This window comes from Vanessa atalanta, chromosome 24, assembly GCF_905147765.1.
Source record: "Vanessa atalanta chromosome 24, ilVanAtal1.2, whole genome shotgun sequence".
Taxonomy (NCBI): domain Eukaryota; kingdom Metazoa; phylum Arthropoda; class Insecta; order Lepidoptera; family Nymphalidae; genus Vanessa; species Vanessa atalanta.
Genome location: NC_061894.1, coordinates 2,055,463 through 2,072,020, shown reverse-complemented (window position 1 = coordinate 2,072,020; position 16,558 = coordinate 2,055,463). Strand labels below are relative to the sequence as shown.

The 16,558-nt window shown below is 31.1% G+C and overlaps 2 protein-coding genes across 2 annotated transcripts in view; one reads left to right on the top strand and one right to left on the bottom strand.

The window, feature by feature from the left end:
- The window catches only part of LOC125073596 (tubulointerstitial nephritis antigen), a 55,199-nt gene extending 42,770 nt beyond the window's left edge, over positions 1-12,429 (top strand). The window contains exons 4-9 of the mRNA XM_047684480.1: positions 2,296-2,465; positions 4,478-4,658; positions 6,794-6,928; positions 7,383-7,579; positions 9,598-9,737; positions 10,182-12,429. Coding sequence (XP_047540436.1) covers positions 2,296-2,465; positions 4,478-4,658; positions 6,794-6,928; positions 7,383-7,579; positions 9,598-9,737; positions 10,182-10,319 — 961 coding nt within the window. The 3' untranslated portion in view covers positions 10,320-12,429. The remainder of the gene's footprint in view (positions 1-2,295; positions 2,466-4,477; positions 4,659-6,793; positions 6,929-7,382; positions 7,580-9,597; positions 9,738-10,181) is intronic.
- A 204-nt stretch (positions 12,430-12,633) lies between these two features.
- Positions 12,634-16,073, bottom strand: LOC125073597. The gene is made up of 5 exons (XM_047684481.1): positions 15,894-16,073; positions 15,696-15,815; positions 15,351-15,438; positions 14,107-14,193; positions 12,634-13,166 (listed from the first exon to the last, which is right to left on the bottom strand). Exons 1-5 carry the CDS (start codon positions 15,908-15,910, stop codon positions 13,116-13,118), a joined length of 363 nt encoding a protein of 120 aa, XP_047540437.1. The 5' UTR covers positions 15,911-16,073; the 3' UTR covers positions 12,634-13,115.
- Between the last annotated feature and the right edge of the window lie 485 nt (positions 16,074-16,558).

Sequence of the window (16,558 nt, the reverse complement as noted above, 5' to 3'; positions counted from 1 at the left end):
GGGTCGCTAGTAATATATAAATATAAATATGAAACTACTCAAAAAACGAAGATATCGTCTAATATACACATATAAAGTATATGTTAATGTATAAGGGATTTATGTTTAATAATCTAAGTATCTATCGATTGACACACTGTTGACACATCTTTGACTCGTGTCAAAGGCGTGGCAAAAGTGTGTTAATCACGAAGTAACCTTCAATACTAAGGACCGACCGAGCCCTAAACCTCGAGTGAAGGCGCGGGCGACAACCAGTATACAAAAAAAGACTTAATCGATTGATTCGTAAAGGAATGTAACAAACACTCAGTATATCTAATTGCACAACACTCGTATCAATGATGACCACAATTAAAATACTTCGCATTTTCTACTCGGAACGAGGCCAATTAATTTATGTGCTAATACTTTAATACTATGCATATATTCCATTGAATAATATTCATGTTAACAGAATGTACCTTTGCGATTTTCTCACGGGAGGTATTTTATAATATATATTATGATATACAAAACCTTGAATTAATAATACAGAAAAAAAATATAGTACTTTTGCATGAAAACAAATTTCATTGAAAAAAGACGGAATTAGAAGAACTGTCGGCCTAGTCAGAATAATAAATAAAATCCGCATAGAAATTGAGAAGTTACAGGAAGTAAAAAAGGCTTTTAACCGAAAACAAAGTAAAGTAAATTGACCAGATGACGCCCAGAGGGTGTGACTACCAAAATTGATATTAACCATGAATTCAACACAAATCCTTTAAAATTATTCGTTATTGATGTTCCTGTAACAATTAGGCTTAATTCATGTTAGTAATTGGTAAACCAAAGAGTTAGTATAGGTAATACTAACTCTTTGGTCTAATGTAAGGAAAAGTTTTGTTAGTCTGGATTTGAGAGGTAATTTTCGAAACTATTTATATGATTACAGCAATTATTTCACAAATATATTACACGTTTATATAACGTGTATATTATATAACGTGTGACACGTGGACAACATGCAAAAAAGCCAATACGTTACTTATTAACGCCGCTTTAACAACAAAGAGGCTGTTAGGAGCTTAAAAAAAACAGAAAGAATAAAAAAAAAACCTAATATTATAGCTTATGCTTTAAGTTCGTCGACTGCAAATAATATGATGTAATAATATATCAGCAATTATTTTTTTTGAAAAACGCGCAAACGAGCCGAGATGGCCCTGTGGTTAGAACGCGTGCATCTTAACCGATAATTTCAGGTTCAAACCCAGGCAAGCATCACTGAATTTCATGTGCTTAATTTGTGTTTATAATTCATCGGTGGTGAAGGAAAACATCGTGAGGAATCCTACATGTGTCTGTGTGTGCCACATGTGTAATGTGTATTCCACCAACCCGCATAGAAGCAGCGTGATATGCTCCAAACCTTCTCAAAGGGAGAGGAGGTCTTAGCCCGGCAGTGGGAAATTTACAGGCTGCTAATGTAATGTAATGTAATTTTTTTGTTTAAACCATTAATTTTACTAGCCCGCTTTGGGGCTAAAACCGACTCGTGCTGTGATGTCAAAATGCCGTTATGACCGCACTTCGCAAGCGCACTATTTCATTGTAAATGAAGTGATCTATGGATTGGATCATATACTATATACTTCGTTATTATACATTATAATAATCACAAGAAAAAGTTTTTTTACTGCACGGTCATCCAATGACGGTTACATATTAAGGTATACGTATGCGTATTCCATTTCAATTGGATTCATAAAGTTGACACATTGATTAACTAGTAGTAGTACCGTATTCATATTTATTGTAGGAAGACAGACGTGGAATGGGTCATCTGTTTCATCACTTTCTAAGTAGTATAAACCACTGTTCGACCAACAATGAACCATATATAGTATAGGACTATATAATTATAATGTGCCTGTAATTATGAGTATTGATATGTGATAGTAGTATAACTAATGGCATAGACATCCATATAAGACGGCTGTATAGGCTGATACTACAGTCTAAGCGTCTGAAAAAAAACTTTTTTTTTATATTGAATTGTGGCAAAAGGCGTAAAAAAATAATCAGAAAGAATTTGTAATTCATTCGAGTACAAAGATTACTAGTGTTTTTTTTTTATTATTTTCGATTGAAACTGCGTTTCGAATCGGTCGTAGTACTTTACGTTTAATTTCATGAGAATGACTACAAATTTTTAAATATTTAATATATTACCACTTAACTCAGGTAGTCATTCATAATACCAATTCAAGTTAGAATTAAAAAAAAATAACTCTAGTTTTTTTTTTACAGCAAATGCGTCCGCGTGAGCGAAACAACCTTAAGCTGGTCCTGTGAGAATGATCCTTGCATCATGGACTCGGATGTGATATTTGGAGTTAATCGCGGTTCAAGTTGGAGAGCCTACAACTACACGCAATTCTATGGAAGGAAACTGAAGGACGGCCTCGTATTTAAACTAGGTAAGTTCGGATCGTTTGGGTGAAAACGCGTAAGACAGTCTTTCCAAGAAAAAAAAAACAATAAAAAAAATATAATAATAAGTTTTCTGATATATTCGTCTTCTTAATTCAAATAATTGTATATGTTTTTTTTTTCTATTTGCATGCCACCATTAACCCGATTGTTATGACAATCTGTGTACGATCGGAAGGTTACTAGCGTTCTATGGACGGGTAGCCAGTATATACATATATTATATACACATCTAAATGCTTTTACTTTATTTTTATTCTTCTCAACCCGTGATAAGAATATACATACTTAAATATTTAAAAGGTGACACCGTACATGATTTAGCGTAGCGATATAGCTTTGTTTGATCACCTAAATATTTAACGAACTAACAGTATTACAAGCAGTTCATCCAAACATGGATTACACTTGCAAATAACACGGGCTTAAAAAAGAATATACTCAGACATGAGAACTTCTGAGATAAACGCGGCATGTTTTTTGTTTGATTTCCACAATCAAATAAAATCCGGATAATAAATAAGTACCAAATTATTTTCCGGAATAAGAAATATGTATATAATTCCAAGAAACGAAGTTGTGTCCAAAAAGATTCGTAGTTATAGAAGATACTGCTTCTTGAAAGGAATTAATTTAAAATATAATTAAATATCTATTGAACCTCTATGGTTAAATACGTATTATTAACACTGACATTTACAAAACAATGAGAGCGCAAGTGGAGCATTCGAATCTAGTGCTCGGGAGAAAGCACTGACACTGTGACTGACCTATCGCGAACTCGCTATGGTAAAGAATTAGTCTAGCCTGCAGGCGAAATAGAATTTAAGTCCGCCTCGCTTCGCATAAATGCACAATTTGATTTGCCTCAAGGATATTGATATCTACTATTATTTAAAGCTGTATTTGCTCGAAACTAACCAAGACCGTTGACTTTCATACAAGATTAATAAAAAAAGTGATTGAATTTAGTATGTGCAATTGCCGAGGTAAAAAAATGTACAAACACAGATGTTTTATATAAACGCTGGTTACTTTGTGGCAGGGCTTTGTGCAAGCCCGTCTATGCAGGTACAACCCACTCATCAGTTATTTTACCGCCAAACAGCAGTACTCGAAGTGTGAGTGAGCCAGTGTAACTACAGGCACAAGGGACATAACATCTTATTTCCCAAGGTTGGTGGCGCATTGGTGATGTAAGGAATGGTAAATATATCATACAACGCCCTTGTCTATGGACGGTGGTGACCACTTTCCATCAGGTGGCCCATTTGCTCGTCAATATCATAAAAAATATGTGTCGCGGCGTCAACGTTGTACAAACGGCGTTGTACAAAATCTTTATGAAAAAATAAGCCTGCAGAGTATTATAATAATTTGTGAAGCATCAAAAACAAAGTCCGTTCATCTCAAACAGATACAATACCATCAATTTTAGCATGACATTGATATAGGACGATATCATAACACGAGGAGTAATATCAAGATCAGTAACTGAATATCCTAGTTGAAGCTGGGCTATTTTAATAACATGACATAATATTGTACACGCAAAGATAATGACTGTGTTCAACCGAAAAGTATTCGCCGTGTATTTAAACTTTCGTAAGGTTTCTGAATCCTTTGTTAATGCCCCTTAAGAAATAAATAAATCAATAAAATACATGATTTGGAAAATCATTCCACTTCTTCGAGTGCACATATCAAAGTGTATTGCTTGTTTCTAATAATTAGCAAATAATGACGTTTGTATAATTTTTTATCTTTGTAACAACGAAAATACAATTTCACAGTTCTAAATGTTACGTTTGTTCAATAAACGAAAAAACAATACATTTACAAATAATACTTTCAAAAGGGAAACCCGACAAGAAGTAAGGCTTTTTCGTCTGGTGACTTGAACACCCGCTATACATCAACGTCTATATTGTTCAAATTCAATGATATAATTGGTATACCTAGAATTAAATTATTCATAATTATCGTATATTTCTTTTAGGTACTTTACCTCTGAGCCGCGAGACTCGACTCATGGGCCCCATTAGGCACGACAAAGACATTAACTATCCGACACACTTCGACGCCCGCGAACGCTGGCCAAATTACATTTCGCCAGTCGTGGACCAGGAGTGGTGTGGATCTGATTGGGCCATATCGATTGCTACAGTTGCTTCAGACAGGTAACAGTTTTATATTGACACATTCTTCTGGATTAGATCGTATCACTTTCCAATAAATAAACCTCCAAAATAACCCTTACTGATTTAGCGCAGATTATTGTTCAAACCCAGGCAAGCATCACTGATGTTTCATGTGCTTATTTATTGTTTATAATACGTCTCGTGCTCGGTGATGAGGGAAAACATGAGGAAACCTACATGTGTCTAATTTCAACAAAATTCCGCCACATGTGTATCCAGTATCCACCAACCCGCGTTGGAGCAGCGGGGCGAAATATGCTCCAAACACGGAGAATGTTTGGAGCATCAAAGGGAGAGGAAGCTTTAGCCATAGCTTATGATGTAATTTTGAATTTCTGCCGTGTGTATATCCACCACACCATATTAAAGCAGCGTAGTGGAATAAATCGTCTCCACAAGAAGAGCAGAATCACAGTAGACTTTTTATATATTAATTCGATTTGAGAAAATCTTAGCAAGAGATAGCCCATTTATTGAGAAATATTGTCTATATTATAAAATCAAGCTACAACTCCCTGTAAGTTCGAAATCGAAGCGGTGACGTTTAACGTTAGTAAAATCGTGAAAAAAGAAAACAAAAACAAAAAATGGATAAGAATATCAATCTATAGTTTTATAACATGTATGTAATTGGAGTCATTTTATTATCAAACGTATGACAAGTTTAAATAAAAAAATTTGTAATATCAATAGCACAATGAGAACTGGTAGAGTTTCTTGAATATGATATTCTAGTAAAATCCAATCCATCAATTTTACGATACGTTCATTCAATCGCATCTAGTCCTCTATAGTGTTACCATTGAAATTATTATATATTTTTTTATATTTTTATTGCTTTTATAGACGCGGTTGTTACTCCAAATAAATATCTAATTATATTTAGTCTACTAACTAGTAAAGTTATTATATTTTTTTTTCTTTTTCATATATTTGTATTTCTTTATTATGTATACGCGGTTGTTACTCGTTTTTTAAATAGTTGCCAGTTTATGTGTTTACAACAATAATGTAGACCTTTTTGAAAGACCGTGACAATCATTGCATACACACGAGGAGAAAAGATAAACTTGTAACTGTATTCGTTTCTATGTTAAGATTCCACGGAGATTTTTAACTTTGACTTATTAGTAGATTTAAATCTCATGTCAAAAGCAATCTTGATAACTAAGGCATATCCCTCAATACAAGATTATATTTGTCAAGAACCCGACTCCGTAAAGTCAATACATCCTCGGGGCAAGGAATTATTTTCTTTACTAAAATTCCGCAGATATTTTTAACTTTGTGGATTCAAAAAATTTAATCGTTTGTTAAAAATGACAACTATGTATTTCAAATATTGAAATATTATTGAGTAACTAGTGAGTTTCTTGTCGGTTCTCGTTAGAATCAACATTTTAATCCGATGGTAGCTTTTGATTTTGATGTTTGTATAATGATAAAAAAGCGTGGACTTGAAGGAGTGGTATTTAATTTAATTTGTAAGCAAATAATTAATTAAATACAGATGCCGCTTACGAATATAACATATGTATTATGAAATTTAAGACATAGTCTGAATTATGAATGTCTTACAAAAGAAGAAGTACGAATTCTTATGCAAAGAACACTTCAGCTAAAAATAAGACGTTCCAACAACTTCTGAGTGCTCTTCTAAATTTCCCAGAGCTACGTTCTTAATGTAAGATGAACGGCCGTATCTTTAACAATGTGAATACGAAACACATCTTAACAATTAATTTTAACACTATTTTTTAAGACAATTACAAAACTATAAGTACATGCAAATTTAATAATTCCAAATTCAAATATCTTTATTCAAAATTATACCATCGGTTTTGGATAATTAGGTTGTTTCTCATCTTCTATACATATAATTAAAATTCGAGTGTCTTTTTGTAATATTAAAATAACCGCTTTTTACCAAATGCATATGTATGTATACACGTTACATATACCGATTTTGACGGGACGTTCGTCGATGTAACTTAGGCTACTTTTATTTTAGCTGTGCCCGCGACTTCGTGCGTGCTTAAACAACAAAACGCGCACGCGGGCAGTGGCACATCTAGTAAGAAATACGAACCTTACGTAGTAACTTTAATATTTAGGTTTGCCATCCAATCCAACGGTGCAGAAAGTATGGTGCTGAGCCCGCAGTCACTCGTGTCCTGTAATCGCAATCAGCAACGAGGCTGTCACGGGGGCCACATCGATGTCGCTTGGAACTTCGTACGAGGAAAAGGGTGAGTTTAAGTGTGAGAAACTAATGTTATTAAGACTCATAAATTAAATAGAACTTTATATTTAATTATCAGAATATTAAATCATTTTTTAGATTTTTTTTGTATCATTGTACTGAAATAATAAAGTACTTTATTGAGTCTATACATAAAAAGCGACCATGCTAATTCAACTTTTTACTATATTAGCATGCACAACAATAAAATACATATATATATATATATATTAACATACAATTAAAATTCGAAAGAAAAAGCACTATTCAGTTGGAAGATTTTTATAGACTTAACGAGGAGATTTTTATAGACTTAGTAAATAGATAATTAAAAAGGCTTAAAAACGACCTTCTAAAATTAGTCAGTTTTTTCGTTTGTTTACTACAAACAGTATTTTTAAACATAATTTCTTTTGGCCTTTAAAATTGCTAATAATTGTTAATATATTAATTTCCACCAGGATCGTAGACGAAGAATGCTTCCCCTACAAAGCAGCAGACACTAAATGTCCGTTCAGATCCAAGGGCAACCTTATCGAGGCTGGTTGCAGAATACCCGTCAAACAAAGAACATCCAGGTACAAGGTCGCACCCCCCGGCAGGCTGAGCAACGAACGTGACATCATGTATGATATCATGGACTCTGGACCAGTACAAGGTGAGCATATTACCCGTGGAAAAAGTAAAAAAAAAAAGTTCACACCAAAGCATGACTACAATTCCAATGAAATTCTGCCACATGTACACAATTTCATTGAACAGAGTAGTAAAATTAGTTCCTCCTCAAAAGGGAGAGGAGTAACTTGAGTTCAGCAGTGGAACATTTACATGCTATTACTTTTACTTTAGTTTTAGTTTTAGTGTATCAATGTAAAAGCTTTCAATTGCAAAGTTTTTATCGCTTCAAAATTCTGTGAATGTTTTTTTATAATATGGTTCTTATATATTTTTGATGCATGTCATCGCCTAAATAAGAAAGTTAGGTAAAATTGTTTTGAGGGGAAGTTCAGTCCTCTATTATGAACTTCATTTAAATGACTCGTTAAAATAATGACATCTAATTGTCATTCAATTTTTAATTCTAGTCCATGATATTAGTAAAATGTAGTTTTTGGCACACATAACGCAAAAAACAACATTCTTAAATATCTGGCGACGTCTAGTTATAACGTTCTTATGCCTCATATAGATTATAAATAAAGTTTATTTTAAAAATTGAGTTTTTACTCTCGTGATTTTAATCGAGGTGTGTTCCGAAGCGCGAACGTGTAAACAGTACAAATTTCAAAAGTCCCGGCTGTGCTATTCATTTTATGGACGCAGCTTTACACGAGCTGTCATAATCGAGTTCAAAGATTCGTTCAAGTGCTAGTAACAAACAATCATTCATAAAAGCCATTTACCGAAGGGCGATGATATAATCAGAGACACTTGAATTCTAAGAATATAATTCCCATTAGCGACAAACACTTTAATAACGCGACATAAGTGCTGGTGGTGACTTCCTTGATATATGACCTTAGCATACACTGATTACTTTTTAATCTATACTAATATTATAAATACGAAAGGAGCTCTGTATGTCTGTCTGTCTATTGCTCTTTCGACAAACTACTGAAACGAATTTAATGATATTTTGATATGAAGCTTGAACTCCAAGGAAGGACATACACTAAAGGATTTTTTTATGACGACCAACCCCTAAAACACGAGCTAAGCTGGTTGACAATTAGTTATATAAATTTTATTATATAATGTTAAAATAATAATCCAGTTTTTACAGTAAATTAGTTAATGAATGTAACGACTTTATAATATATTATTTACTTAAAGTTATGTTATTAATAACAGCAATTATTTTTGTAACAGAGGTTTCTTACGGATTAACATATATGATTGCACTCAATGCCCTAAAAATGGGCGTTACTGGCAAGCGTTAATGGAAGCTTGATACTCCCACGTAACTTCCTTAACAATAATAATAATTTGTTTTGCAGAACTAAAAACATAACATTGATATCTAATTGACATTTACATAAATATCAGAGGACGATGATATCTTGTCCCGTTTTATCGTCACTATTGTAAAAAAATAATGCAATACAAAAATAGACAACAATAATTATATTATCTGTTCCAAATGCAAAGCACACTAATCGATATAATTATATAATAAAAATATATACAGGTACCTCCTGTTCATAAAACACCATTTTCATCAATCAGTTCAAAATATACAGAAATAACAGCGATGACAATTTTTTAACGAACTTTTACAAAAAAAAGTGTATATTGAATGACATTGACATTTATATAATAAAAAAATAATTATCTATTTGTCAGATTAATAATCGCCATTGGCCATTGATCAGTGAAGGATGACAATTATTAATTTATTCGTTATTTATGATGTAGCGCTACTAAAACGGCCAGGAAATTACGTAGAGAATGACATAATCTTAAAAGCATTTGGCTCATTCAAAGAGTAACAACGGCGTATGGAATACTTAAAATTTCTTACGGCACTAAAGTCTATAGGCAGAGGTGACCGTCATAGCCAATATCCACCTATGCTATAAATATATATAGGTACATCGTTCAATGAATATTGGCTTGTGATATAGGCCATTTTAAACTGGTCAACTTTGGTTATCAGATTTTTTGCTTTACTTGCAGCGGTCATGACTGTCTATCAAGATTTCTTTCACTACCACGATGGTGTTTACCGTCGCAGCCCGTACGGTAACCAGCACATGAAGGGGCTACACAGCGTCCGTATCGTCGGCTGGGGTGAGGAACGCGGAGAGAAATACTGGGTACGTTTACATGACTAGATAGAATATTATTTACTTGCTGGTAGGGCTTTATGCGTCTGTTCTCGCCACTCATTAAATATTCTACTATTATTTATCTGCAATAAAATACTTAGTATAGATTTTTTTAATGCTCTACAACATACTTTTGTATGTAAGTATGAAATAATATGTAGTTTATAATTATTATACTTTAATATCAGCATTCTTAAATTACAGTTATTATCTCCTCTCTCTATCTATTTCTGCACTTACCTGTTTTCGTTCTAAGCTTCCATCACCAAAGGTTGTCTCTGAGAGATCGCCATAAGCGATAAGACCACCATTTGTCACATGTTTTTCGTTTCTCTAATGTACTCAATAATTGTTGTGTAATGTATGTTGTGCAATAAAGTATTTAAAAATATAATAATAAATACTTAAAATATAATATAATATAATTTTCAGATTGTAGCCAACAGCTGGGGCTGTAACTGGGGTGAGAATGGCTACTTCAGGATCCTGAGAGGTGCAAATGAAGCTGATATCGAATCATTCGTGGTGACCGTCCTGTGTGACGTCACTAGGGCCTACCAGAAGAAATAACATAGGAACTATCTAATAACACCCCTGTGCGTGGTCAGTAAACCGGTTAAAACCAGTCGGGGGTGGATATTACTGAATAGTACGAGAAATTTCGGATGAAAGTAATTTGAGTGCATGATTAAAACCTTTTTTATGATTTCATGTTAAGTTATTTTTCTTACAATAACAGCATATTGTAGTTTTATTATCGGTTTCATCTATAGTATTTTTTTAAATGCGAAAGTAACTCTGTCTTTCATTCAAACCATTGAACCAAATTTTATGAAATTTGGTATGAAGTAAGCTTTAAACCCAAGGCCCTTGGCCTGCTCCTATTTATGGTGATCACCTGGCCGAATCCGCAGGCGACGACTAGTAATTTATATAATCTTGCTTGTTCATTAAACATTAATAATAGCAAATCATTACGAATTTTATAACTTTTCAGTTTTTACGATCTGTGTGTACTTAACTAGACGAGCTAAAATTATTTTTAATTTGATTAACTATGTCAACGATATTGTTTTTTTTACTTAAACGATAATAAATCTACGATATGCGGTTTTGATAAGACATTTTCGATCATGCACTCAAATATTTTGTGGCTGTTCGAGTTACAGTGATAGTGTGTTTGAGGATTGATTTGAAAGATTACAGTGATTTACGATGATGGTTATACATTATGTGCAACACAAAACGTAAAGAAACTTAATATTCAGTGAACAGTACACGCTATTTAAAATTGAAAATCGAAGCTTCGCGAAGTTCGACAATACAATATTTTAATATTTCAATAAACGGTTGCCACGTGTTAAAAAAAACGAAAATTATTCTATTAAAAAAAAAAATGTTTACAACATGTAAGCTCATTCATTATTTTTGTATTTCGGACAATATCATTCGCTTGCGTCACTTTTTATTCCCACGTGGATGACATTTGTAATCTCGTTCATTGAATTGAATGAACGAAAAAGATAATCGAAATCAAAACTAATATCGGTTTAATTCTATATAAAAATTTTTAGGAAATTTGTATTAACGAGTGTAGGGAAAAGTGCCTAAGACATTCACTGTTCCTTACTCAAGGCTATTTCACGGATTGTATATTTGTTTTGTATTACACATAATGTATACACGGCTTCAGATATTTGACGAGTATTTTTATGTCAATGTTATTTGGACAAATGTATATTTCGAATAAGCGGAAATAAATTCTAGACTATTTTTTTACGAAATATAACGATGTAGACATATATTTTTATTATTAAATATTTAAAATTTACATGTTAAACGTCATTATATGGTAAATTTATCAAATAATTAACATCGCACTAGTGATATGAATAAGATTAGACACTCTTGATCCTTTGAATTAATATACGAGTTATTTTTCTAGTACTTATTATACGTATTAATCGTAAAAATAGTGAGTAAATTTTTTTGCTGTAAGCAATTAAGAAATTATTTATTAGGGTTTTCTATTTTAAATAAAGGCTTGTTTAAGTTCAGTATTTATGCACAACATGTAGAAACGTAACTGCCATTTTTAATATAAGTAATTTATGCCTGTTCCACACATGTGCTTTATTACGACGCAACGGCAAATTAAATTTATGACATTTCGTAGAAGATTTTAATGTTCTAGAACATCGATTATTTAGCTTTGCATGGCGATTATCTATGCCTGCCCTTATTTTACCATAAAAATGTGATACGTGATAATTAATATCTTATTTTAATATACTGCTTGTTTTTTGAAAACTTGATTTTCATTTGGAAAAATAATTTATTTTCTAAAAGCGCCAAAAATAAAGCACGCAATACCGAGCACTGTCAACCACTAGTCTTATCAATAAAAAAAAAAGTATTTTTAAATAAATTTATTCTTCTTATAAAGTCTACATAAATAGACAATAGCTTATATATTTTTAGATATACAATTTTAAATGTAATTTAAGGAATGCACAGTTTAAAAATAGCTTAGCGTCTATGGACATTGAGAATAGATAATTTCATGCCTAACTTAAAAAAAAAAACTTGTCGCATGCTGCAAAAAGCTGGTAGTAAGTAATTACTGAGATTACATACCACTTAAAAAAAATATTAGACAATGAAAAAATATTAACAACATAAGTAAACAATTTAATTTATTATAACAAATTTGATCTAAAAGTAGTTTTTCAGTCAAATAAAATCAAAATAAATGATCTAAGCATCTTTACCAAAAAAAAAAAAAACTAAACATCACAATGAAATAAATTGAAATCTATGTCATGTAAAGTAGCAAGTTACAGCGGAGTATGGTTGAACCACCGCCTGATGGGTTACATAGAGAGTTGAATGTATGAGAATTGTTAACGACTAAAAGCATTAACATGTATTTATTTTTAATAAAAAAAATGTAATATTGTAACAAAGTCAATAAAAAATTTAAAATAATATATTTTTATTTAAAATAAATCCTTTTAAAATATTTTTTATACACATCAGTAACATATAATAAAATTTAACATTTTGGTATGAGAACTATTATGTAACTTAACTACCTTTAATGTTGCCATATTGGTTCACAACTTATCATCATTGTGTTTTAATATTGCAATGTTTCAATATATTATTAAAAAGTATATATTTATACAAAACATTCAAAATATATATTGTTAGATTTTATACTATATGTATAATTTAAAAACTTAAACATAATCTTCTCATTGCATCTTTAACAGTGTCTTAATATTTTAAGTCATATTCTTCCTTTACAATTAATATTAATAACCTACATAAAACTCTTAAAAATAATAATAATAATAATACAGTTCAGTTTGTCGCCCTACTTTTTGCAGCCTTTTCCACATTTGCAGCTCTCACCTAAAATAAAAAAATATATCTGTTAATATAACAACTTCAATAAATTCATAGTTGTCCCAACTGTATATTTTGTAGCATCATGAAACGGCCAGATGGCATCTTTACAAATAAATCAACAAGGCTATATTAAATAGAATATTATATATTTTTTAACAACCTAGGCAATGTCCTTTTTCTGTATTAAACATACAGAACACTTTTTTTATGATATAGGACGGTAAGTGGTAACCACCGCTCATAGACAATGGCACTGTAAGAAACATTAAGCAATCCTTATATTGCCAATGTGCCATCAACATTAGGAACTATAATGTTATGTCCCTTGTGCCTGTAGTTACACAGGCAAAACTCACTTTTCAAACCAGAACACAACAATACTAATATTTCTTGGAATATCTGATGAGTGCCACTAAGTTTTTTTTTTATTTAAATTAAAGGTAGTTGGTAAATTAAGTTACTTAAAAAATGCATGGTACCTGATTCTGAACAAACAATACAACAAAATATAATTGAATTGAGAACTTCCTTTTTTTGAAGAAAAATATTTATTTTCTTATAGTCGAATAAGTTTATATAAGTTACAATAAATACTTCAGATCAAATGACTTAGCCGCGCTGTACCTGTACCGAGAGGCAGTTTACGTACAAAACAGCTATGTGTATGTGTGAGTGTGGTACAAGCGAAACATCCTTCATCTGTGAGCGCTCAGCGCAGTATGCCAATTTAAGCGTTGCGTTTCAATGTTGATAGGTTATTTTGAACAAAAATAATAAATGATTTTAATCATAATTTATATCAAATAAATATTTTGGCTAATCCGCCATAAACACTCTTAAGTATCTATATCTCGAGTGAAATTATGGATGCAATTTATCATGATGATCAATTGATTAGTGTTTATTTACTTAAACATTTCTTTATATTAGTTTGGACACACACCTGCAAATCCTGTACTCTCTTATGTAACGACAACATCGAGCTTGTTAACGATGTCAACTTTTCTTTATTTGTCGCTATATCAGCTAACTGAAATTAAAAAAATATATAAAGTACCTTATATATATAGTACATTGTACTATATATCGAATTTAAAGTTTCAGATGCAGAAATTATTATCACGTACAGAATAGAACAGATACAGAGGAATTCATCACTCCATGAGTTTAAGTTATATTAATATATTTGCCATTTGTTTCATCCAAATACAAGTAAAGCCCACATCAACCTACGACACTTCACTCAACAATGTAAAAATGAAAGGGTAATTTTCAAATGACACAATGTTGAAAATAATAAAAATGGAAAACTTTTAGTAATTGATTTACATGTTTATAGTTTTCAGACAAATTATTTATGTTTTTTTTCTCTACCTGACAGTGTTTTTACCATTTAGCAATACAGAACTGTACAAAAATAGGAAAAATACACTTCAACACCTTAGTAAATGTTATAACGTCTTAAATAGTTTACTGCCAGGACATTGAATATTTTATTAAATTGAAGTTGACTTTAATAATATTTAATGTATTACTTGCGTGCCATAAAACTTACCTTTGATTGGTTTACACTTAAATCTAATGTATTAATAGGTAAAATGCAATAGACAAAATCACATTATTTAAGTTTGTTTAATGTTGCTTTAAGTTAAAGTTTATGCTCATTGTGATTTATTCTGTAATAGCGACCCGCCCCGGCTTCGCACGGGTGCAATGTGGGTAATCCCTAAGAGATAGACATATGCCTTTTTTTTTATATATGGACTTTTTTGAAGGCCGTTTTAAGGTGTACAATACTGAAGTACATTATTTTGATCTATCTTGTAGGGTTCAGCCAGTGTTTACAATGTAAAAAAAATTATAAATTTACGACATCACATTAGAAACTTCTAAAATTATCAGTGTTACTTAACTATATTGTCTATGTATTATATACAAAAACCTTCCTCTCGAATCACTCTATCTATTTAAAAAAAAACGCATCAAAATCCGTTGCGTAGTTTTAAAGATTTAAGCATACAAAGGGACATAGGGACAGAAAAAGCGACTTTGTTTTATACTATGTAAAGATTCTGATTGGGTACTCAGGCAAGCCTACACAAAGCTTTATGATGTATACATGATTACATCTATTACATTTCTAAAGTAATTTATTAAATGAATCTGTCAATAAAGTAAGAAACTTACCAATGCATCTAATGTAGCATCATTTTGTAGATCATCTATTCTTCTGTTTTCTGATACAATCATATTGTGTACAGCCTCTTGCTCATCTCTACGAAATTATATTTAATTTAATAATGAATTTTCCTTCTAAATATAGAATGGTAATGAATGAACAATGCACTTATGGACTTAAAATGTTATGTCAATCACAAGATACTTTTAAGTATTTTAAAATTAGAAAACTATAATTTTTTATCTCACAAAAAAAACGTAGTTTATCTACTGCTAAAATTATCATAAACAGAATATACTTTTAATATATAATTCAATATAATAGGAAAGTATTCATTAATCTGATTTACTTACGTCAATTCTTTTAAATGTGTATTCAAAGTTGATATGGGCGGTTCGTATATTTCCATTAAGCCCTTTGCTAGTAACTGCACTGTCTTTAGAACATCTGGATTTTCCAAATTTTCATTTCTCCTGAAAATATTGAAAATATGTGAAACCATACAAATATACGAAGACAAATATTTATCTTTTAAAAATAAACTTTATTACATCTCTTCTTCTGACATGTTCGTCGAGTATATTTGCTATCGTGTAATCTCTTATTTAAGTTTTAAGTTTTAACATCCAATAATATTTCATTTGTATTTTCGCGATATAGCTGTAATTATTGATAACTTTTATCAGAATGTCAAATGTCAATCGAACAGAACAGAACCACAGATCTGCTAGTGTCCGATTGGTTTATAACTTTATACTTTTCATCTGTGATATGTAGCAATACCTTTATTCACATTTTATTTTATGATTCCCATCAACATTATTTAAAAACATTACATATACATTTATATAATTGATCAATATAGTATGCTCCTCCAATTATAGCAAATATTAAACCGCAAATGAAAAAAGTGAAAAATTATATGAAATGTATACAAAACTGTAAAATAAAAAATAACCAGGTAGGTATATAGTGCTGTATATATTTTATTGTTATATTGTAACTCTAAAATATACAAATAATATCACTTTTTTCATTATATTTTTTTAAATAATAGACATTATTTTATAGCTCTCTCAGACATTTACATTATACATATTTATATTTACATAATATATTTATATTATAAAATTTTATTAATAGTCTTACAATACTGCATAGTTACACAGTGCAATGTCATGAAATTTATCTTTATTTTAGGGAAAACACATTACTT

Coding starts and splice junctions, on each gene's coding strand:
- LOC125073597 (XM_047684481.1), bottom strand. Junction 15,439..15,695: donor ACACATTTAAAAGAATTGAC/GTAAGTAAATCA, acceptor ATAATTTCGTAG/AGATGAGCAAGAGGCTGTAC. Junction 14,194..15,350: donor ATGCTACATTAGATGCATTG/GTAAGTTTCTTA, acceptor TTTTAATTTCAG/TTAGCTGATATAGCGACAAA.